This window comes from Chiloscyllium plagiosum, unplaced genomic scaffold (genome assembly GCF_037043375.1).
Source record: "Chiloscyllium plagiosum isolate Xiang-an unplaced genomic scaffold, Cpla_swu_hap1 HiC_scaffold_25, whole genome shotgun sequence".
In the NCBI taxonomy this organism is placed as follows: Eukaryota; Metazoa; Chordata; class Chondrichthyes; order Orectolobiformes; family Hemiscylliidae; genus Chiloscyllium; species Chiloscyllium plagiosum.
Window position 1 is genome coordinate 23,850,666 of NW_028270163.1, and position 25,719 is coordinate 23,876,384.

The window sequence follows — 25,719 nt, forward strand, 5'->3', positions numbered from 1 at the left end:
TAACAGGACATAAGGCAAGAAAACAGGCAGACAAGTAACAGAAATATAGAGAAGTGTGAGGTAGAAGCTTAGAGCTAGAACAAACAGTTGTTATCTCTGGTTTGTTACCCATGCCATGTGCTAGCAAAGTGAGGAATAGGGAGAGAGAGGAGTTGAACACGTGGCTACAGCCTTGGTGCAGGAGGGAAGGTTTTGGATTCCTGGATATTTGGGGCTCTTTCTGGGGTAGGTGGGACCTTTCCAAACAGGATGGTCTTCACCTGAACCAGAGGGGTACCAACATCCTGGGAAATTTGCTAATGCTCCTTGGGTTGGTTTAAACTAATTCAGCAGGGGGATGGGAACCAAAATTGTAGTTCGAGTATATGGAAAGATGAGAGTAGTGAAGTCAGACCTAAGATTTCAAGATCACAAGAAGGCATCGGCAGGCAAGAAGTTGGTTTGAAGTGTGTTTACTTCAACGCCTGGAGCATCCGGATTAACGTGGATGAACTTACAGCATGGGTTGGTACCTGGGATTTCAATGTTGTGGCCATTTCGGAGACACGGGTAGAGCAGGGACAGGAATGGTTATTGCAGGTTCTGGGATTTAGATGTTTCAGTAAGAACAGAGAAAATGGTAAAAGAGGGGTTGTTGTGGCACTTTAGTCAAGGACAGTACTACGGTTGCAAAAAGGACGTTTGAGGACGCCTCTACTGAGGTAATATGGGCTGAGATTGGAAACAGGAAAGGAGAGGTTACCCTGTTGGGAGTTTTCTATAGGCCTCCAAATAGTAGCGAGTTTTGAGAAGATTTGAGAAGAAGAGGAAATGACATCACCAACACAAAGAAACCCAAACATATAAATAGAAAGCATGAATTTTCAGCAGTGCTTTGCCTGAGGCCCATTGAAGATGTTACCTAGCAGGGTGTCGAAACGTCTGGAAATGAACCTTCAAGCTCAGTGAGCAAAGCCTCCAAATAGTTCCAGAGATATAGAGATTTGGATAGCAAAGATGATCCATGATCGGAGCAAGAGTGACAGAGTAGTTGTAATGGGGAACTTTAGCTTTCCAAATATTAACTGGGATTTTCCTGACACAGTACGTAGACAGGCCAACAGGAGTGAGGTCACGTTAGATTTGGCACTGGATAATGAACCCAGCCAGGTGTTAGATTTGAAGATAGGTGAGCACTTTGGTGATAGTGACCATAATTCGGTTATGTTTATTTTAGTGAAGGAAAAGGATAGGTATATACCGCAGGGAAAGAGTTATAGCTGGGGAAAGGCAATTACAATGCGATTAGGCAAGATTTAGGATGTATAGGATTGGGAAGGAAACTGCAGAGGATGGGCACAATTGAAATGTGGAACTTATTCATTTTGGGAAAGCAAATCTTAGCAGGACTCATTTTCGGAAAGCAAATCTTAGCAAGACTTATACACTTAATGGTAAGGTCCTAGGGAGTGTTGCTAAACAAAGAGACCTTGGAGTGCAGGTTCATAGCCTCTTGAAAGTAGAGTCGCAGGTAGATAGGATAGTGAAGAAGGCGTTTGGTATGCTTTCCTTTATTGGTCAAAGTATTGAGTACAGGAGTTGGGAGGTCATGTTGCGGCTGTACAGGACATTGGTTAGGCCACTGTTGGAATATTGCGTGCAATTCTGGTCTCCTTCCTATCAGAAAGATGTTGTGAAACTTGAAAGGGTTCAGAAAAGATTTACAAGGATGTTTCCAGGGTTGGAGGATCTGAGCTACAGGGAGAGGCTGAACAGGCTGGGGCTGTTTTCGCTGGAGCGTCGGAGGCTGAGGGGTGACCTTACAGAGGTTTACAAAATTATAAGGAACATAGATAGGATAAATAGACAAAGTCTTTTCTCTGGGGTCAGAGAGTCCAGAACTAGAGGGCATAGGTTTAGGGTGAGAGGGGAAAGATATAAAAGAGACCTAAGGGGCAACTTTTTCATGCAGAGGGTGGTACGTGTATGGAATGAGCAGCCAGAGGATGTGGTGGAGGCTGGTACAATTGCAACATTTAAGAGGCATTTGGATGGGTATATGAATAGGAAGGGTTTGGAGGGATATGGGCCGGGTGCAGGCAGGTGGGACTAGATTGGGGTGGGATATCTGGTCGGCGTGGACGGGTTGGACCGAAGGGTCTGTTTCCATGCTGTACATCTCTATGCTATGACTCTACTATAGTTCAAGTACTTTAGATGGGTCAGTTTTTGTCCAACGTGTGAAGGAGGGTTTCCTGACACAGTACGTAGACAGGCCAACAGGAGTGCGGTCACGTTAGATTTGGTACTGGGTAATGAACCCAGCCAGGTGTTAGATTTGAAGATTGGTGAGCACTTTGGTGATAGTGACCATAATTCAGTTATGTTTATTTTAGTGATGGAAAAGGGTAGGTATATACCGCAGGGAAAGAGTTATAGCTGGGGGAAAGGCAATCACAATGCGATTAGGCAAGATTTAGGATGCATAGGATGGGGAAGGAAACTGCAGGGGATGGGCACAATTGAAATGTGGAGCTTGTTCAAGGACCAGCTACTGCAGGTCCTTGAATAGTATGTACCAGTCAGGCAGGGAAGAAGTTGTCGAGCACAGGAGCCACATGCGATTGAGGGTGACTTAGCAGTTTGGATCAGAAATTGGCTAGCTGAAAGAAGACAAAGGGTGGTGTTGATGGGAAATATTCATCCTGGAGCTACTAGTGGGGTACTGCAAGGATCTGTTTTGGGTCCACTATTGTTTGTTATTTATATAAATGACCTGGGTTAGGGGATAGAAGGATAGTTTAGTAAATTTGCAGATGACACTAAGGTCAGCAGAGTTGTGGATAGTGACAAAGAATGTTGTAGGTTACAGAGAGACATAGATAAGCTGCAGAACTGGGCTGAGAGGTGGCAAATGGAGTTTAATGTGGAAAAGTGTGAGGTGATTCACTTTGGAAGGAGTAACAGAAATGTTGAGTAATGGTAAGATTCTTGGTAATGTAGGTGAGCACTGAGATCTCGGTGTCCAGGTACATAGATTGTTGAAAGTTACTACACAGGTTGATAAGGTTATTAAGAAGCCATATGGTGTGTCAGTTGTTATTGGTCGAGGGATTGAATTTCAGAACCATGAGATCATGGTGCAGCTGTACAAAACTCTGGTGAGGCAATATTTGCAGTATTGTGTACAGTTCTGGTCATCGCATTATAGGAAGGATGTGGAAGCTTTGGAAAGGGTTCAGAGGAGAATTACTAGGATATTGCCTGGTATGGAGGGAAGGTCTTATGAGGAAAGGCTGAGGGACTTGAGACTGTTTGTTGAGAAGAAGGTTGTGAGGCGGCTTAATTGAGACATATAAGATAATCAGAGGGTTAGATAGGATGGACAGTGAGAGCCCTTTTCCTGGGATGGCGATGGCTAGCACGAGGGGACATAACTTTAAATTGAGGGGTGATAGATATAGGACAGATGTCAGAGATAGTTTCTTTACTCGGAGAGTAGTAGGGACGTGAAACGCACTGCCTGCAACAGTAGTAGACCTGCCAACTTTAAGGGTATTGGATAGGCATATGGACAAGAATGCAATAGTGTAGATTAGATGGGCTTCAGATTGGTTCCACAGGTCGGCAACTAACTGATTGGACCCTAAGCTCTGTAATTTCCTGAACATCCAGTCGTGAATGGTGCTGGGCAATTAAATAATTTGCAGGAGGTGGAGGCTCCATAAATATCCCAACGATAGAGAAGCCCAGCACATCAGTGCGAAAGATAAGGCTGAAGCATTTACATCTATCCTTCTGCCCACAGGGCCAAGTGAATGATCCATCTTGGTCTCCCCCTGAGCTTCCCAGCATCAGAAGAAGTACCATCAACCAAACTGATTCACTCCATTTGATATTCAAACAAACTGAGGGTAGGATGTACTGCAACTGCCCTGACAACTTTCCATCAATCATATGCCCTTGAATTAACCACGCCTGAGTTAAACCATTATATTAAAGCTACAATAGTGGCATCTGTCCCAACAATGTGTCCAGTCTGGTGCTGTGTATGAAAAGGAGGACAAATCCAACCAAGCCATTCACCACCCTCTCAGTCTACTCTCAACGGTCAACAAGATAATGGCAGGTGTTGTCAACGGTACCACCCAATGCCACTTGAAATGGAGCTGCCAGCAAACTGGCACTCAATTTGGGTTCCGCCAGGGCCATTCAGTTCCTGCTGTCATTACAGCCTTGATACAAACATCAACAAAAAAGCAGAGGTGAGGTGAGAGTGAGCAGAGTGATGTCAAGGCTGCGTTCGATAAGAGTGTGGCATCAGGCAGCCTGAGCAAAACCGGAATCAATGAGAAGCACAGGCTAAACTCGAAACTGGCTAGAGTCATGCCTAATTCAAAAGGGAGATGGTTAGGGTTGTTGGAGGTCAGGAGTTCTTCAGGACAGGTCCAGCCACTCCCTGCTGTTTCATCAATAACCTTCCATTCACTATAACGTTAGAAGTGGGGATGTTCACTGATAATTGCATAATGCTCAGCACCATTCGCGATTCCTCAGATACTGGAACAAACAGCGTCCATGTGCAGCAAGATAACATTCAGTTCATAAGGGGCCAGTAACATTTATGCCACAAACTCAAGGCAGTGACCATCTCCAACAAGAGGGAATATAACTATTGCCCCTTTACCCATTATCAAGCCACAATTAACATCCTCACCATTGATCAGGAACTGAACTGGACCAGGCACATCGTGGTGGCACGGTGGCTCAGTGGCTAGCATAGCTGGCCTCACAGCACCAGAGATCCAGGCCCAAGACTCCCCTGGGTGATCGCCCACACGGAGCCTGCACACTCCCTCTGTGCCCGAGTGGGCCCCCGTCCCCACAGCGTAAAACCCGCAGGTCAAATGCACCAGCTGTGCCAAACTGCCCCACAGTGTCACAGGGATATACAGGTTGATGGATAAGCCAAGGGAAATGCAAGGCGATAGGGAAGGGGAGGTGAGTCTGAGTGGGATGCCCCTCAGTGGGCTGTTGTGAACCCAATGGGCTGAACGGCCTGCCTCCACCCTAGAAATTCCACACTTCAGTGGTGTACCATCCACGAGATGCACTGTGTCAACTCATCAAAGCTCTTTAGCCTGCACCTTCCAATCTTGTAAGATGAGTTAGTTAGCCTTATAGACTCCAAATGAAATTGATGAGTTAGATTGAAAAAGTTTGTTACCAGTAGCTGATGGAACAAGGAGTTAGGGTCTGATTTAAGATTTTGGGGAAGAGATACAAATTGAATGTGACAGAGAAGCTTTTTTTGTGCAGAGAATGGTAAATGATGCCTTTGAAGTTGATGGAAGTGGAGATGATTAATGTTTTCAAAAATAAATTGTGTGCACCTTTGAAGGAACATTTGGACTACGGGAATAGAGTAGGAAAGTGATACTATTATGGCTATGTAGAGAACTGACATGGACTCTGTGATCCTAATGATCCCCTCCTCTGTTGTAATAATTCTGTAACTCTGTGTACGCATTTGAGAAATGTCTGTTGAAGCTAATCTAGTGCTTACCTACCACAAGAGTACATATGATCTGCTTCAACATGCAGAAGGCATCAGAAAGCTCCTCACAATAAACAATACTTAAGAAACAGAAAGCTGTGATTGTGGATAGGAGGTGCCTTGAATGTCAAATGGGTTGAAGTGGAGTGGCGTTGTGTGGTGCATCCCTGTGAATAGACATTGACCAATGTATTATTATAACTTGGTTTTAAGGAAAATTATCAAATTGTAGACAATATAGGATTGATAGCAATTGAATGCCAGAATCAGCCAATGAACTATAAATTGTCTTCGATAAAATACGCAAATGCCATTTATTGTTTTGATGAAGTCTATTTGTGAGGTCCTGATATTCTTTGTTCTTTATATCACAAGTATGACAGGTTAAATCTTGACATAAAATTGTCTCAGAGCTCAGAATTATTTGCTGTTGTTGCACAACCTTGTCTGAGCCACTTTGAGGATTCTCATTTTTGAAAATATTGATGTGTTCCTTTTTTGAAATATAAATGCACTGTAACTTTCACTGTAAGTTCTGATTGTGTTTCAGCAATTCCTGAATCTTATAATCAAGCATGTTAGAGAACTCAGAGTGGTGGGTTTTCGCATCCTTCAGAATTGTTGCCTATTCTTTTCTTCTCTCTTTCTCCACTTCAGGAAGAACTTGAGAATAAAGAAAAGATGACCATAATTGACCAGCTCCTGAACGAGGTGATAGATGGAGTGCGCACCCCACAGCGATCCCAATCTCCTGTTGAAATTTCATTAATTGAGCAAGAGCTCTTTGAGAAGAAGAACCCCGGTGTAAGCTTGCGGTAACTTGAAATAATCAGAATAGCCGACTGTATTTTCAGGGCGGAAGGGTTGAATGTTCTTCACTAAGGTTGACAACAGAAGGTGCCAGTCATAACTGTGGTACATACAGATGCAAAGCTGATAGTTACAATAATGTACGTAATAACATTTTATATCCTCAATGAGTTAGAAGACATATGATAAAGACATATGATTAATTCTGCTTGTCTATACTGCCTGCTCTGAGTATTTCCAGCATAGTTAACTTCCTTTCTACATGAATGAATGGTGTCAAGAAGTGGTATAGCACATTTTATTTAGTATGTTTAATTTAAAGTCATAGCCCACAGTACTTTTTCAGTAAAAATAGAGGATTTGATATCAAAAGATAGAGAGAGAGAGAGAGAGACAATGGGATGATGCGAGTAAAACAGAGGCTGAAAATTCAGAATCAAAATGTTTCCAAGCAGAGTTGTTCTAGTCAAATGTTTTTTCTTGAAGTAATTTGTGTAATACACGACAGAATTTCAATATCTAGGCCAGGACCTCAATGTTATGTTAATTTCTGGTTGCCAGCGTCAACCGTGCAATGCATATGAGTTGCTGTTTGTTGGTATTGGTGGCAGCCTTCAATCTCATGTGATGACAGTTTGCATATTGGTGGCCAAGGCTCTTACTCACTGTCCAATTAGAAATGGTGGAGGTGGGATTAGGACGTTGGTTAGCCCAGTTTGACATGCAGGCCATTGTTAATGTAACCATTTGGCAATGGGTCGATGGAGGATGCCGAACAAAGGGCAATGTGAAAGAAGAATCCTCCTGCCATGGGCAATACCAAAAACCTGCTGTAGCACAACCACTACCTTCACCAGATCGCACACTGGCGATGTTACCAGAGGTGATGACAGATAGAAGAAGCATCCTGCTTTTCCCAGTAACAACAGAAAGCCTGCAAAGACTCACCAAGAAGGCATGGAGAGAGGTGGATCATGAGTCAAGAGTACAGACATGCTGAGGAGCAGCTGGATACAGTGTCTTTGTGTTTCAGTGACCTTCACAGCTATGGAAAGGTGAGCACAAATTTGGACTGCATCCTGGTGAGCAACTGTTAGAGTATTTAAAAGAAAACAATCATCAGGATGCATGGGATTCTTCTGAACATGGGAGTGAGGTGCTCAGCAGCCTTTGTAACAAATAAGCATAGGTCAGAACAGATTGCAGGCTGGAGTGCAGACTCCTACAATGTGTGGTAAGGAAGAGAGGCATTGTGTTCATGGCATCATTCTTCACCTTGCAGGCTAAACAAGAATTGAAAGTAATTGAGAGGTGCCACAGCTAGCACTGCTGATGTATTTTGTGAAGGTGGCCCTTGACCTGGACAGAATGGCTGTGCTTATAAGAAACAGGTCTTAGACAAGGTGAAATCTCAATATCTTCATGTCCAGGTTGATTGACATTGCTCCCTGTGCAATAATTCGTCAATTCCTAAGCTGACATTTAATTTTGTACTTACCATTATGCGTACCTGTCAAATATTCCACTCTCTCATAACCTCCTCTCATTTGAGTTACACTGGGTCAGCCACAAAAGAACAAGAGCCCACACAACAATCATAACATCCCCATGAACCACCCTGGAGCATGCACCACCATGTTTTATTTATACATCCTCCACCAATGCAGATGTCCTCACCTCTGTGAATCTGTGTGTGTTATGAGAGGGGATGGCAGAGAACAAAGCACATGCCCTGTCAGAGTGGGAAAATTTGGGGCAAGGCAGAATGGGTTCTGGCCAGAACTCCTGCAGAATGAAGAACAGACTCTAGGCTTCTCAACAGGGCATGTGAGGAATCTGTGTGAGATATGTGCCAAAGTTGATCTTACCTAAAGTAAATTGGAGTTAGGGAATAAGAACTGAGGAATCTAGTCATCTTTTGTGTTTCACAATGATTCTGTGCATAAGGTCTATACGTGTCTTCACTGAGAAGGTGGCCATTTTTATAGAGTGTATATTTCTGACATCACTCCAAGTACATACAGGAACAGTACTGACTTGCACCGAACACATGAAGTACTCTGTGGCATCAAATCTTCAGTGTCATAAAAGCCTTAATGAAGCATGGGGTGGACACCAGCTATGCTTCAGTGGTCAAGGGTGCCATGAGATGGCTAAGATGTCAACATAGAAATGAGGGGGCCACAAGGTTTTTCATCCACATCCACCTCCAATGGGACATGTGGTGGGTGAAGCATGTATCGAGACATGCCCTGTGACAGGCAATGCCAATGCAACAACCTTTGGAGTGTCTTCTGTCCAGGCACCACCACTAATATCCAGACAGGAAATGTGAGCAGTCCATCATTACCTTGTGTTCAACCACAGAGGTAGAATTTCAAAGGAGTGGCTGTGAATGTAGGTTTCTATATTCAGAAGTGTGGCTGTGAGCACGAACCACCATGTCATAAGGAATGGCTATGAGATCAGACTACAATGTCAGTCGGATTAAATGTGGGTGAGCTACCTTGTCAGTAGTGTCACTTTGTACATCACTTGTGTCTCTGATGTAAATATATAATGTATGCTAGGAAATGTTTTGGGCTAAGGCAGACTTAGTGTTTCTTTTATGTTGGTGAAAACCAGGAGAACAGGAAGTGAGGGTTGGCAGTGTGATAGAGTCGTAGTTTTTACAGCATGGAAAAAGTTCCTTCAGCCGATCGTGTCCTTAGTAATATTATGAAGGTATAGGTGTGCACTATACATCTAAGAGAGAGTGAAAGCAGGCAAGGACTGACTGAAAGCACAGAGTGTGCTGAACAATTTAAAAATGTAACATTTGGTTGTGAAACAAATAGCTGGAGCTGTGTTGCCATGGTGGACAACAAATTCAAATTCAGCCAATCAGTTTAAATTATGCTGAAAATGTGTGGCTGGAAAAGTGCAGCAGGTCAGGCAGCATCCAAGGAACAGGAGAATCGACATTTCGGGCACAAGCCCTTCTTCAGGAGGGCTGAAGAAGGGCTTGTGCCTGAAACGTCGATTCTCCTGTTCCTTGGATGCTGCCTGACCTGCTGCGCTTTTCCAGCAACACATTTTCAGCTCTGATCTCCAGCATCTGTAGCCCTCACTTTCTCCAGTTTAAATTATGCCCCAATTTACCAAAATCCAATCAAATTCAAATTTTAATGTTTTGATGACATCAAACCATTGAGATGGTCTGATGTTTTGGGATATATAAAATAGGTATTTTGAACAGTTGGAGAGAACGGCAAAAAGCAGCCAAGCACCAATAGACTGCTGGCAGAATAGCTCTCTGAAAAGTACCTGTCCATAAGAAATTTGTGCAGCAGAAAACCGAACAAAAGATGACCCAGGAAAATCTACAGAGGAAAATCTACAAAGGAGAATCGATACAGCTGGCTGGTTTTGAAACATGATTTTTTTTTTGTAAATCTTAATTGGGGCTTTTATTGGACCAGTGTTGTAGAGTGGGAGGTAAAAGATAGATTTAAGAGAAAGAAGTTGTAAATAGTTGTTGTCTAATATTCTTTTTTAGACTTAATGAATAAAATTGTGAAATTTTTCTTTAAATGGTGATATTTGGGGTAGTTCTTTGCCACTCGAAATTTAATAGATTACGGCACGAGGTGAGCTTTTCTGTGTGTCTGGTTTAAATTAGCAGAGGGGTTTACCCCATGTTGTAACACTGGTAATCAAGTATCTATCTGTTCTAATCCCATTCTCCAGCACTTGTCCCCTAGCTGTGTATGCTGTGGTGATTCAAGTATTCATCTAAATAGTTCTCCAATATCTTGAAGTTTCCACCTTTATCACTCATTTAGGCCATGAGTTCCATATATCCGCCATACTCTGGGTGAGAAAGGTTTTCCTCAAATCCCCTTTAAACCTTCTGCTACTTACCTGAAAAAAATACTCTCTGATTATTGACTCCTCCAATAATAGGAAATGTTCCTCCCTATCTTTACCCCTCATAACTTTGTACTCCTCAATCAGGTTTCTCCTCAGCCTTTTCTGCTTGAAGGAAAACAACTCCAACCAATCCAGACTCTCTTCATAACTGAATCAGTGCAGTCCAAGCATCCTCCTGGTTAATCTCCTAGATAAATGTGAGGTGCTGCATTTTGGAAAGGCAAATCAGGGCAAGACTTATACCATTAATGGTAAGGTCCTGGGGAGTGTTTCTGAACAAAGAGACCTGGGAGTGCAGGTTCATAGTTCCTTGAAAGTGGAGTCACAGGTAGATAGGATAGTGAAGAAGACATTTGGTATGCTTTCCTTGATTGGTCAGAGCATCAAGTGTAGGGGTTGTGAAGTCATCTTACGGCTGTACAGGACATTGGTTTGACCACCTTTGGAATATTGTGTACAATCCTGGTCTCATTCCTATCAGAAGGATGTTGTGAAACTTGAAAGAGTTCAGTAAAGATTTACAAGGATGTTGTCAGGGTTGGAGGGTTTGAGATATAGGGAGAGGCTGAATAGGCTGGGGCTGTTTTTCCTGGAGTATCAGAGGCGGAGGGGTGACCTTATAGAGGTTTATAAAATCATGAGGGGCATGGATAGGGTAAATAGGCAAGATCTTTTCCCTGGTGTGCTGGAGTCCAGAACTGGAGGGCATAGGTTAAAGGTGAGAGGGGAAAGATTTGGAACGTACCTTAGGGGCAACTTTTTCATGCAGTAGATGATGCGTGTATGGAATGAGCTGCCAGAGGAAGTGGTAGAGGCTGGTACAATTACAAGATTTAAAAGGCAAATGAATAGGAAGGGCTCAAAGGGATATAGGCCAAGTGCTGGCAAATGGGACTAAATTAATTTAGCTGGTTAGCTTGGATGAGTTGGACAGAAGGGTCTGTTTCCATGCTGTACATCTCTATGACTCTAATGCAATGACATTCTTCCTTTAGTTATCGCCAAACTAATGTTATATACAGCTCCATTATAATATCCTTAAATTCAATGCCTTGACTAATAAAAGCAAGTATCCAATATGCCTTCTTAACCAATTATCTAACTTCAAAGATCTATAACATGCACACCAAGGTCCCTATGATCCTCTCGTCCTCTGATATTCTGTCCTTCCCAAGGTCCTGTCATTCAACGTGTATTCCCTTGCCTCATTAATCCTCCCAAAAAGCATCATCTCTCACTTTTCCAAACTAAATTCTATTTTCCACAGTTAACTGCTACTGACCAGCCCAACTATAGCATCTTGAAGTCTGAGGCTTTTTCTCTCACTATTTACCAAACCATCAGTTTTTATGTCATCTACAAACTTGCTGATCATAACTCGCACCTTCATTTCTGGGTAATTAATGTACACTACAGACAACAAGAGACCCAGCACTGAATCGTGTGGTATGGCACTGGACACTGACTTCCCGTCACATAAAAACCTTCAACCATCATCACCTGCTTCCTGCTGCAAAGAGATTTTTGATTCAGTTTGCCAAATTATCCTGGGGTTTTTGCTTCTTAATCAGTCTGTATGTGAAACCTTGTCAAAAGCTGTACAGAAGTCCATATAAGCTACATCAACTTCACCATCCCCCTCTATACACCTCGTCACCTCCTTAGAAAATTCAATTAAATTTGTAAGGCATGATCTCCACCTAAGAAATGTCTGCTATTTTTCTAATAGTTTCTGTACCAAAGACATTAGACTTGCAGGCCTATAGTTTCCTGGCTTATCCCTACAACCTTTCTCAAATAATGGTGCCACATTGGCTGTCCCCCACTCTTTTAGCACACCTCCTGTGGCCAGACAGGATGCAAAGATTAATTTCAGAACTCCTTTAACCTCCTCTCATACCATTCACAGTGGCCTGGGATATTTCTTATCAGGACCTGGGATTTTCCTATATTCAAGCCTTCTAAAACTGTTAATAAAGCACTTTTAACATGAATCAATGCTAATTTATTCATGTATATCACAGCACCTCCCCCGCCCTCCTGATTCTTACACCTTCTCTGTAAAATACCGATGTAAAATACTTAAAGTGCTCACTGAGAGAGTATCCTAATAGAGAATCTGGCCTCCTTTCCTCTGTTGCCTGGGAGTCTGCAGTTTCTCTGGCAAATATTCCTCATCACTCATGGAAACAGAATCAGAGAAGCTTGATCTATTTCCTCTAATGTCCTTCCCTCATGGCCAATTAAATGTATTCTTCCTTAAATATCCTTCCTTTACGGGCCAGTGAAAACCATAATCAGAAGGAATTGAACACAGCCTTCCAAAGCCCCTCCAATCTTGCTCTCCCTCACAAAATGCCTTTGCAAGATTGCAGAGATGTGAGAGAGAATTCTTCTCACATAGCATATCAGGTTACCTGTGAAAGAGGGCTTTTCCCGAACTTCCATCTTCAATGTTCCCTCTTGGTCCAGTCCCATCATTGCATCTCGTTCCCCATGTTGTCACTGTTTACTTCTCCCTTTCTTTTGGTTCCGATGAAGCATCAAATCTTTCCTGATAGGTACTTTCTAGACAGTTTTCCTAGAATCCAGTCCTCCTGGCTCAGAGGTGGGGACGCTACCACTTGGTAACCCACTCCTTACAAATAGAAAATAAAACTGGTCCTTTAACAAACTAACAACAAGCTCTTTAAATGACTTAACTAACTAATTATACATCAGAAAGCTTGTCCCTTGCTACTGCTACTGCTGCTATTTTTCATACTCAGTGTATACGGTTTCATGTCTGTCTGCCCTCCAGAATGAATAATACTAATAACACTGTTTGCCATTGAAGGCAATGTCTCTTATGAAAGATGTTTATATGTAGAGCCTACTATTTGCTGTCAGAGAGATGTTATAAGTGATGATTCACACTCCTCAAGGAGTTTCTGTTGATATCCTTTAAAAATAACAGGCAATACTAAACTCTTCCATTGAAATCCACATCCCCTTGACTCTCTGACAGTAACACGCTCCCATCATCATGTAATAAGAACAGAAAATGCTAGAAATGCTCAGTAGGTCAGGCAGCAATTATAGGGAAAGAGAGTTAACTTTTCAAGTCAATAGCCTCTCCCCTCTTCTGAGACTTAAAATGTACTAGATTTGTCTGTCTTCAGTTCTGTTTAAAGGTCATTGATCGGAAAAATTAACTTTCATTCTCTTCAGAGATACTGCTTGACCTGTTTCAGATTTCTAGCATCTACAGTATATTGCTCTATCCATTATGAAATAATTTACTTGAAATGCTCACTACATTGGATTCCTTGGGGAAAGAGGAAAGAGTGATAAAGCAAATAAAATCTGAAATATTCTTCTCATAGCAGAACCTGTTCCGATCATTTTGCATTGAAGGATTTGCCTGAGAATCTGGTTGACCAGAATTTATGTTTATCTCCTCTGCAGCTGCACTACAAGTATGGCATAGTGCAAAACCTCAAGGATATTTGGAAACTGTGCTTCATACACAATAATTTAGAAGCAGAAGCAGCAAGTGAAAACCAACCCAAAGATAGTAACATTCCGCCCTTCACAGGGCCCAAAGACAAGAGCCAAACCTCTAGCAAGTATCTGGTTAATCGAGATAGTACAATATACCAAGATATAAGGACACCAATTAAACGTCAATCATTTGATGAAGCAGAGGAGTCCTCCAAGCAGAAGACACGTTCTTCTGGCAAAGCAACTTCTCAAGATACAGAGCAAACGAAGCACCATGATAAAAGGTCACCGACCAGCAAAACTCCAACTGATGATGCAGATGACCATCCCAGGCAGAAGACTCGCACCCATGGGAAAGCATCTTCTCATCAATCACACCATCAAGACACCTCACCTAGCAGAGCTAATGATTCAGAAAAGCAAAGCAAGGAGAAGAACCGTTCCCATGGAAGGAAATATGGTCGTCATTTGGAGCCAACAGCGAATGTCAAAATCCCCAAAGAGGTAGTGCAGATCAAGAAAGCTCCACCACCTGGCGAATCTGAACCTGAGTGGGACTTGTCAATTGACTCTTTTAGAAAGGTATAGTTCTGTTTTTCTGCTGTTTCTTGTAAAACTGCAGTGATTTAGATTTAAGTACAAAGTTATGTACTTCCTTTACAGGGATTAAGAACTAGATGAAATCACTGTTTTGTTTATTTGTTTTATAGGCATGGGAGTTCCTATTTCCTAAATTTGTTTTCTCTGAAGGCAATGGCCACCAAGACCCAGGACTGGGTGATACATCAGAATCCAATAACTAGGGAGCCTGTTCTAATCAGGTTGCAGGAGCATTGTGCTGTACTTGTTCAGAGAACTTGTGTTTTTTGTTCATGCCACAGCATGTCATACCAATGGGCAGGCAATCCAGCAGTATTCAAGGTCCCTTTTTTGATGCTGCCCACAAATTCCTAGTGAAATGCAATAAGCTCTAAGTTCCTATACCCTGGATATATTTTTCTGTCTCATTTTCTGTAGTTTTGTAATCTTTTTGACCTAGTTTTCAGACCACTTGTCTTAAAGGCAAGATTGTTACTGGAACCATTCTTCTATGTGTGAGCCAAAGTGCTGAGGGATTCATGGTGCTTCAGTGCATCAGATCTCCTGTTCGCCAGTGTGCGCAAGTAGTGGTGGCAATGTGAGGGGCACTGGTATCTATGTGCAGGTAATGTACAAGGCTTATTAGGCACATGGGGACAAACAGTTTAAACTAGGATCATTGCTCTAATCACGTATATTCCTGTTTGGAATGAACCACAAATTACTCTATGCGTCTTGTCCAATGTCCATTGTCTCTTAGCTCCTCCTAATGCTGAAAGGTGGCCCATCGTTGGCATTGCCTGGCTAGACTTTCCAGCTTCATTCTCCCACATAATAATAATACATGGAATGGCAAAAAAACTTTAAAGGAACTGCCCTTATATTAGCAGTAAGGTACAGTGCCTTACAGGATCTGTGTCATCATATCCTGAATGTTGACATTCTTTCAGATTCAAGCCTGGCTCTTCCTATCCTTGCTTTTAGTTCAAATAAATATCCAATACCCACGGACAGACAGACCTTTCTCTACCACAGAAGGTTGTTGAGGCCAAGTCATTCAATATGTTTTTTTTAAAAAAGAGAGTTTTTTTAGAGGCTCAAGGTGTCAAGGGATATGGGAAGAGAATGAGAGTATAATGTTGAGGTAGAAGATCAGCCATGATCATTTTGAATGCTGAAGTGGTCTTGATGGGCTAAATGGCCTAATTCTACTCCTATGTTTCTATGGGGTTCAGGATGATATGCAGTAGTTGTATTCATCTGATTGTTAAATATGATGTTTCCTTCTGATCTCTGACTATGGCAGAGGAACTGATGTGATCCTGTTGATGTTGAGCTTTCAAGGTTTATACTTTAAGAAAGTGGTAGACTAATCCCTTTTTACCATTAAGAACAGCCTGATGTCAGGCTCGTTGGCCAATCTTCATTGGATGAGGATGGCAGGTTGATCCTATGTCCTGTTCCTGGCGTAGGATATTTATTTGAACCAGTGAGCAAGTAGTAGAAGAGCAAGGCTTGACTCTCAAAAAGTGTTAATGCTCAAGATCCAACAACATAAATCCCATGCAGAGTTAAGCCTCACTATTAATATGAAAGTAGTTTCTTGTCATTCTGCATGCAAAGCTCTAATTCTGTGAGGAGTATGAGGCTAGGAATTTTAGCCAGGAGATTTAAAGGCTGGGGAAGAGGCCAATTTGGGAAAGAAAGGGAAATATTTCTAGGGTTTTCAGTAAAGTGCAGGGCAAAAATGCTGATTAAATAACTCCTTCTTAGAGTCAGTACAGGCAGAAAGCATTGAATGATCTTTCTTGTGCTGAATGTAAACAGCAAAAGTGTCATTCCAAGTTCTTCATAGTGTAAATGGCATCATATCTTTGCCTTCAGAGTCAGTGAACTTCCATTTTTTAGTTGGTTCACGTGGACCAAGACATGGTGTGGTCAACTGTCCAGCTTGATCTGATATGGAGATGCCAGTGTTGGACTGGGGAGGACAAAGTCAGAAGTCATACAACACCAGGTTATTGTCTGACAGGTTTATTTGAAATCATAAACTTTTGGAGCTCTGCTCCTTCATCAGGTGAAGGATTTCACCTGACAGAGGACCAGCACTCTGAAAGCTTGTGATTTCAAATAAACCTGTTGGACTATAACCTGGTGTTGTGTGACTTCCAGCTTGATGTGGTGCTCTTTCAATTCTTGCCTATCAAGCAACATTAAGAAAAATCAAAAGCAGATTCACAAAATGAACATGATTGAACTGTACTTATCCTACCCAAGATTTACTCGTGCGGTTTTGCTTTGAAGTCGTGTTCACATCTCATCAATTAGTGGTTTACTTGCAACCTTTTTGGATGCCATTTCCTTGATTTCTAATTGGAGTAGATTTGGTGCAAAATGCATCTCGTACAACTATTGGAGCACTCGAATTGGAAACTATGTATTGATGAAAGAGAGGCAGTTCTTTTATTTAAATGAGATTCTGTTTGTCTAAAATGTGTTCCTGCGACAGGATGTGCTAGCATCACTGATGGATGAGAAACATAAGAATAAGGTTCTGGAAATGCTCAACTTGAAAGTGCTTGAACTCAGCATAGCACCAAGCAATTTGCAAGAGAATATTTTCTACAAAGTACTGTAAGTGGAACTCCTTGAACCCATGATTTGTTCAATTATTTTTAAGTTGGTAAGCTTTTGAATAAGCTTTTAAAAGATTGAATGTAATAGTTTGCTACTTGTAGCACCTTTGTAACATGGTCAGCTCAAAGTCAATTTACCAAAATAAAGATGACTTCATGCTTTAGGAACATGGCTTCTTTTGAGAGCAGCTTCTTTCATGTGGGAACCTTACCATCAGTTTGGAAATATGGAGTAAAACCATACAAAAGGAGATCGTTCAGCTTATGGTACCCATGCCATCTCATTGAAAGTACGAACTAATTCAATTCACTTCCCTTCCTTATCCCCACAGCCCCAAATTTCTCGCTTCAAAATTTCCTGCAATCCCTTTTGAAAGGTATTGTTTCGTCTACCACCAAATCTGACCAACACACTACATAACAGTAAGGAAACTTTGATCCCAACATTCTGGATAGAATTTGAGTCCTGGTTCCAGAGAGAACCAATAGTTAGCCCTTTATTCTATCATTTTCTCCATTTAACTTTTTTTTAAGAACCTATTTGTTGTCTAAACAGAGGTGAAGGCCATTCTGTCCCTCAAGATTATTCTGTCATTCAGTTAGATCATGGTTAATCTGTATCTTAATCATGATTACCCATGCTTATTCCATATTCCTAGTGTAATTCCCCAATAAAAGTCTATCAATGGCCTTTCATCTGGTATGTACACAACAACAGAAGGCGCTATGGGTCTCACTGGTTTAGGAGCATAGAAACCAGATGCAGCTGATGGCACATTTCTCAGCCGCACTCCCACTTGGAGGCAGCCATTGATTGTCCATAATGGGCAGCAGAGGCATGTGAGCCACTCACTCACAATGAATGGTGAAGTGTTCCACATGAAACACATTATCCTGGTGTGATAAAATATCTGACAGTTGAAGGACATCTTGAGAAGCCATATTACTAAGTCTCTGGGAGATGCAGAATGGCAACATAACACAGTTCAAGATATAGTTCAGAAGAAATAACCCACGAGTGCTTTGGTTGTATAGAGGAGGAGGACCAACAGTGATGTATAGTAGAATATTCCCTAGATGGCATGGATTTGGAATTGTATGTTGATGGTTCTCAGAAGTATTATGGTGAAAGCCCTAAAACCGGATATGCAGCAGTGACTGAAGAACATTTATGTTGAAATGCTCATGTATACAACAGGTGTATTGTTTTGCTGCACTTCTATACAAATGAACTGCTTCTCCATATTTCTTCTGCTATAGTTATCAGCTTTGGCAAGAAACAGTGGATGTGTTTGTTGGTTATTCGATACAGCTCAGGGAAATAATGGGGCTGCCTGAAAAGGAGACTGAAGGGAGTGTCATCGTGGAAGAAACCCGTAAGTTCCGAAGAAAAGCTGTTTTACTGTGCTCTGTGTTATTTTTTAAGCTCATAAACTGCAGGTAAAACCGCTATGGGTGCATTTCTGACATAACATGCAATAGTGTCCACTTTCATCCTCTACAAGCTGTAGGAATGTAGCCTAGTGCAGTGGTTCTCAAACTGGTTCTCAAACTGCAGATACCTACAGGTCATAGAGTCATAGAGGTACACAGCACAGAAACAGACCCTTTGGTACGTGCTAACTAGATATCCTATATAAATCTAATCCCACTTGCCAGCATTTGGCCCACATCCCTCTAAACCCTTCCTAGTCATATACCCATCCAGACACCTTTTAAATTTGTAATCGTACCAGACTCTACCACTTCCTCTGGCAGCTCTCTGCATGAAAAAATTGCCCCTTAGGTCCCTTTTATATCTTTCCCTTCTCATCTTAAACCTATGCCCTCTAGTTCTGGACTCCTCCACCATGAGAAAAGACCTTGTCTATTTACCCTTTCCATACCCCTCATGATTTTACAAACCTCTATAAGGACACCTCTCAGCCTCTGACACTCCAGGAAAAACAGCCTCAGCCTATTCAGCCTTTCCCAACAATTCAAACCCTCCAGCCCTGGCAACATCCTTGTAAATCTTTTCTGGACCTTTCAAGTTTCACAACATCCTTCCCATATCAGGGAGACCAGAATTGCATGCACTATTCCAAAAGTGGCTGAACCAATGTCCTATACAGCTGCAACATGACCTCCCAACTCCTGAACTCAATGCACTGACCAATAAAGGCAAGCATTCCAAATGCCTTCTTCACTATCCTATCTGTCTGCAACTCCACTTTCAAGGAACCATGAACCTGCACTCCAAGGTCTCTTTGTTCAGCAACACTCCCCAGGATCTTACCATTAATGGTATAAGTCCTGTTCTGATTTGCTTTTCCAGCACTTGGGTCTATAGCTTTATATGCTATGGCACTTCAGGTGATCATCAAATAGGACTAGATCAATTAAGAATGTCTGGTCAACAAGGACAAGTTGGACAGAAGGATCTGTTTCCATGCTGCATAATTCTATCTAAATACTTAAATGTTGTTATGGTTTCCACCTCTACCAGCTTTTCAGGCATTGAGCTTTAGATTCTTCTTCTCATCAACTTCTAGGTGAAAAGAATCTTCCTTAAATCCCCTGTAAACCTCCTACCCTTTCTCATCTCTGTCCCTGACTATGATCCCTCTACTAAGGGGAAAAGTCTCTTGCCTATCTTTTCTATACTCCTCATTATTTTGTACAACTCAATCAGGCCACCCCCTCAGCCTTCTCTGCTCTAAGAGATACACCCCCTGCCTATCTATTTTCTTTTCATAGCTGCAATGCTCCAGCTCAGGCAATATCCTCGTGAATTTCCTCTCCACATCCATTGTGCCAACACATCTGCCCTATTGTCTGGTGACCAGAACTGTACACAGTAGTCCAGCTGTAGCCTAACTAATGTCTTATACAGCTCCATCACAACTTGCCTGCTCTTGTATTTAACGTCTTAACTAATAAAGGCAAGACTTCCATATGACTTATTAACCACCATATCCACCAGTGGGATCTACGGACAGGCACAACCAAGATCATTCCAATTATTTTTATTTCCTTAGGTCCTATCCTTCATTGTATGATCCTTTACCTTGTTACTTCTCCCAAAATGCATCATCTCATGGCCTTTCAAAATTAAATTCCATTTGCCATTGTTCTGTCCATCTGAGCAACTTGTCTTTATCATCCTGCAGCCTAAGGCTTTCCCCCTTGCTATTTATCACAGTGGAGAAAGTGAGGACTGTAGATGCTGGAGATCAGAGCTGAAAATGTGTTGCTGGAAAAGCGCAGCAGGTCAGGCAGCATCTAGGGAACAAGAGAATCGACGTTTCGGGTATAAGCCTTCCTGAAGAAGGGCTTATGCCCGAAACATCGATTCTCCTGTTCCCTGGATGCTGCCTGACCTGCTGCGCTTTTCCAGCAACACATTTTCAGCTATTTATCACAGTGCCAAAGTTTGTGCCATCTGCGAACTTACTTCTCATACCTCCTACATTTATTTTAAAAGCATTCAATTACACTACAAAATGCCAAGGGGCCTAGCACCAAACCCTACAGTGTGTCAGTAAACACAGGTTTCCTGCCATTAAAAAAAAATTCAACCATCACCTTCAGCCTCCTGCCAATAAGTCAGTTTGAATCCAGTTACCAAATTGTCCTGAATAGCATGGTCTCTTACCTGATTGACCAGTCTCCCATGACAAGACCTTGTCAAAAACCTTACTGAAGTCCATATCCACTACATCATCCATACTTCTAGTGACCTCCTCAAAAAAATCAAACAAACCTGTCAGATATGATCTCACTTGACAAAGCCATGCTGACCATTCTTAATGTATCCTTGCCTCTCCAAATGGAGATTAATTCTGTCCCTTGGAATTTTTTCCAATAGTTTCCATACCATTGATGTGAAACTTACTGGTTGAATGTTACCTGGTTTATCCCTACCACCCATCTTGAATAATGGATTGATTGTCCTCCAGTTCCCTGGTACCTCTCCTGTATCCATTTAAAAATTAATGTCAGGACCCCTGCAATCTCCTCCTTATCATTCCACTGCAGCCTGGTGTGTATCACATGATTGGAAGTGTTTAGCAGCAGGTAGTTGACTCCCTAGGTCATTGTTGGAGTGTTCCTCACAACACCTACTCCCCAACTGACCCAATCTTGTTGCAAGAAACTCATATGACATTATCATAGACAAAATAGAATCCATTATTCAACAAGAAAGTATAATCATGATATGTTGAATTGGACTCTGTAATTGTTGGCTTTCCCGCATCACACTGTTGGATGTGCATAAAGGTTTTAGTGATTTAGTTTAATGTCATGATTTCTTCAGCACCTCGTTTACTGTAAACTATGTTGTTCTCTGTCTCTCTCTTTACCAATTGCCTGAATTGTTCCTAATTTATTTAATGCAGATGGAGCCAGTCTTTGATTCAATGGGAACATACCCATCTCATAAAGGTTTGGGGATTGAACCCTGCTCCAGACCATGTTGTGGAATGGAGACTGGGGTTCTGACTCTCAATTCTGTGTTGACATTCATCAGGATACTCGGGTCTGGTGGGAATAGATGACCCAGCCTCATGACAGGGCTCGTGGAATGTATTAAATCCTCCTGTCCTATGGGACTAAGTATTCTATAAACTGCCATAAAGATGGTTATTGAGTGTTCCTGACTGGCTTGTCAGACTGTTAATCTGTCCAAAATCTTTACACTGCTCCATTTTGTTCTCCAAAGGATGAACATGAAGTTTGCAAAGCAACATTACTCTATCAGCCTGTCAGTCTTGCCACTAATCTTCAAGTGTGAAAATATGAAAACAGTGACAACCATTGCGGTTGGTTTTACCAGAGGGTAAATAAATGGTTGCTCCAGGAAAGGCCACCAAAAAAGTGTTTTTCTTTGAAAATTAAGAGCGTTGTCTAATTCTGTACAAATGCACAGTCCAACAGAGCCATGAAGTATCATCTTTATCTCCAGAATGAACAGTAATAGGCATTGATTTGATGAAAATATTGAATTGGAGAACTTAGTTCTAACAATGTTGCTTCAATGCCTTTGACCCACAAATAAGTGTTTTCAGGAAATTGCTATTGACTTGTGTGTGTTTCAGACCAGTGTTTAACAATTGTCTGCTTTAGATTTTAAAAAGACCTGACAATCATCAGCACACTTTTCATATGAAAATGTTAGTTTGTAGCTAGTCTAAAACCAGAATCATGGGATATTTTGCAAAGGGTTGCAACAAAAGAAAATGGGAATTCCACTCTCCAGTTGTCATGTAGGCAAGATGGAGTGTGCGCAGATGGTATTGAATGGACTTGCTTGTACAAGAGTGCATTTTTAATGCAGCCAGCAAACAGAAACTTTTCACAAAATTAGCAAAACTGAACTCTGCACTTAGTCTGGAAAAGAATCAGCAACGCTGAAGAATGATCATTTCCTTTTCATTATGAAATATCCTCTTGGCTCAAGCAGAGCACTCTTGTCTCTGAATGAGAGGTTGTAGGATTTTTACAACTCTTTGGGAATGTGGCGTCACTGGCAAGACCAGCATATTTCCATTTGATACAACTGAGTGGCTTACTAGTTCATTGTGGAGAGTGGTTAAGAGTCAAAAGCATTGGTGTGTATCTAGAGTTATAAATAAATTAGAATGGGTACGTACAATAGATTTTCTTTCCTAAAGGACATAAGTGAACCAGGTAAGTTCTAACAGCAATCCAGTAGTTTTGTGATCACCATTATTAATTCCTGAATTATTTCATTAATCAAATTGCAATTCTTCAACTGCTATGATGAGATTTGAATTCTATGGATCAATAATCCAGTTTCTGGATTACAAGTGCAGTGACAAAGTCACTATGTGATCCTAAGTCTGGATTCAAGGCCCACTCTGGATATAATCTAGGCTGACACTTCAGTGCAGTACTGAGGGAATGCTGCCTGCCAGTTTGGTGCATTTGGTTAGTTATATTTTGTCCAAACTAAAACCATGGCTACCAAATAATAATTGTGCCATAATTTGGAGACATCTTTCTGTAAATGTAAAAATAGAAGATGGTCCCATTTTTAATTACCAATGTGAAGGTGTTGCCACTGCCAAAACAAAAAATCCAGTTCAAAATTGGGCATGCAAGTGGGAATGAGTAAACTTATCTGGGGGGTAGGTGTACAATCAGTTTTATCAGCTTTCATAGATTACTAAAATAGAATTTAATAGCAGGAGACACCAATCTGAACCATCCAAATTTCAGAAGGATTGTAAACTGATAGTTGGGTGCAGTATAGATGTTAAATTTCTATGTCCCTTCCAAATGCACATTGGCATAGACATTTCCTATTGCTGCAATAGAAGTCATAAGAGCTTGAATTCTGTCTCATTCTGCACTTGATAGCCAGTCTGAGCCTAGGCAGCACTTAGATTATGGTTAGAAAAAAGTCAGCCAGAGCTTCTGCCTCTAATCATCACCTTACCGACTGCTGCTGGAAAGCCCATGTCCACATGCAGGAAATCCACAAGTCAACCCTTTAAGGAGAGGAATAGCTAAGGGTGGAAGAATTAAAGTGAGTCCTTATTGTGAAAAACCACTACATCATTTCGAGATACTATTACTGTCATCCAGAGATGTGCATGTTCAATCAGCCTCCTGTCCCCTCTTCTGCCACATGCCTTAAAGCATTGCCTTAGGCTGAGATTTATATTTCTGGGCATTGGCTGAACTCCAATATTTCGTCCACATAGTCATTCTTCAACTGAGATGCCAAAAGCTGTGTATCAGCACAATATTTGGCAGCGGGAAGAAGATACTGTAATTACAATGGAGCAAAATCCTGCCTTCACTCATCATACAATTTCCAATAAAATTTATTTAAAAAGAGTGAAAATTCTGGTGTATGTATCTCTTCCAGGCTAGGACAATAGAGATGGATTGTAGCATCCTTTGCTTTTGAGGTCAATTACTCAACACAGATTTCAGATCAAACGTTGGTTCCATTATAGCCCCGTAGCCATTTAGCCAGTAGCAACATAGACACTATCACACAGTGTTTTGTAATTGCTGGGGATGGATGAGGCCTTAGTGGAAAATAAAGAAAATACGAAAAGAATAAAAAAAAGATACTGACCCCAGGAGGAACATTTGTAGAAGTTACTAAGCTTTTTTAAAAGTATGGGTTTTCAGAAGATTTTTAAAGGTGATGAGTTTAAGAAGGCATTCCAGAAATTGGGACTGAAGTAGATGAAGGCTATACTGTCAGTCACAGAATAAAGGGGATGGATTGAATAAGTCAAGATATAATGACACTGGAGAGGAGAACTTTGAAGACCTAAGAGGATGAGACAGTGAAAAAGATGAACATGAGAAGCGAATGTTTAATAATCCATGGGAAATGGATTTTAGCAATGATATTCAGTGGGATGTGGGTAGATATATTAAAGAGTTGTAAAAATCAAAGTTTGTATGAAGTGTAATCTCCAATATATTTTTAAAGTTAAAGCCATTATTTTGGGCGTTAGGTATGTCTGTCATGTCAAGGGCAGGGCATGCAAAATTCTTTTTCTGCCTTGGATTGAGTGTTTGTTTAAAAATATGGAATTGGTAAATAAACATTTCTGAAACCTGGAACTTAAGATATTTCTCTGTTCCTTTCCTGTCCATTAAAAATTCCTTTCTATAAATTGCCTACAACTGTCCCAATGCCATTGCCAAGCAGAACCCAAAAAACAAGATAAAAAGGATGACAAGAAAACAGTTGACAAAAAAGGAAAGAAAGCATCAAAATCTGCTGGAAAAGAGGAAGAAAAGGAGGTATGATTGCTTCTTAGAATTCTACTTCCTGCTTTGTTAAATTGCTAGCTTGCTTTTTGCTTTGGAGCCATGTTTAGTTTGAAATTGATTGTAGCAGCATAAATATTGCAGACAGGCTATGTGTAGGCTGTAGCCAATATAGTCTGTTTTAAGATCTAGGTCAAATGCATGACACATTTCCTTCCCCATATTATGTTGAAATCAAGGCATTTCATTCCATGTCCTAATTCTATTTGGGTTTTTTTTCTGTTTAAAGCCTTAAAATTAAAAACTTCCCACAGTTTTCCTTCCTACAGTCTGATTTCTAAACTCCAAGCATGGTGGAATAAAGTCTGTTTCAAACTCTCAAATCCAACATGTGAGAAAGCCAACCCATCTCAGAGTGGAAGTGATTCCTACTCCCAGGCCCACCATTGGATTTAGACCACAATGGAAGTTACAAAAAACTTAATAGAACAAAGAATAAACCTTAAACCTGAATACCGCCTGTTTATCCTCTGCACAAGCAGTATCCTTACTTCATAGCTGACGTCTTGCCTTATCCCTTTGACATAGAACATAGAAAAATACAGCGCAGTGCAGGCCCTTTGGCCCTCGATGTTGCGCCGATCCAAGCCCACCTAACCTACACTAGCCCACTATCCTCCATATGCCTATCCAATGCCCGTTTAAATGCTCATAAAGAGGGAGAGTCCACCACTGCTACTTGCAGGGCATTCCATGAACTCACGACTCGCTGAGTAAAGAATCTGCCCCTAACATCTGTCCTATACCTACCACCTCTTAATTTAAAGCTATGCCCCCTCGTAATAGCTGACTCCATACGTGGAAAAAGGTTCTCATGGTCAACCCTATCTAAACCCCTAATCATCTTGTACACCTCTATCAAGTCACCCCTAAACCTTTTTTTCTCCAATGAAAACAGCCCCAAGTGCCTCAGCCTTTCCTCATACGATCTTCCTACCATACCAGGCAACATCTTGG

The 25,719-nt window shown here is 41.4% G+C and overlaps 1 protein-coding gene across 2 annotated transcripts in view; it reads left to right on the forward strand.

Annotated features, from left to right (window-relative positions):
• LOC122562349 (MYCBP-associated protein) overlaps positions 1-25,719 on the forward strand; it is a 98,717-nt gene that overhangs the window by 64,569 nt on the left and 8,429 nt on the right. For both annotated transcript variants that reach the window (XM_088000819.1, XM_043715225.2), the window contains exons 13-17: positions 6,194-6,340; positions 13,706-14,323; positions 16,830-16,954; positions 18,217-18,332; positions 24,641-24,735. In XM_088000819.1, coding sequence (XP_087856945.1) covers positions 6,194-6,340; positions 13,706-14,323; positions 16,830-16,954; positions 18,217-18,332; positions 24,641-24,735 — 1,101 coding nt within the window. The remainder of the gene's footprint in view (positions 1-6,193; positions 6,341-13,705; positions 14,324-16,829; positions 16,955-18,216; positions 18,333-24,640; positions 24,736-25,719) is intronic.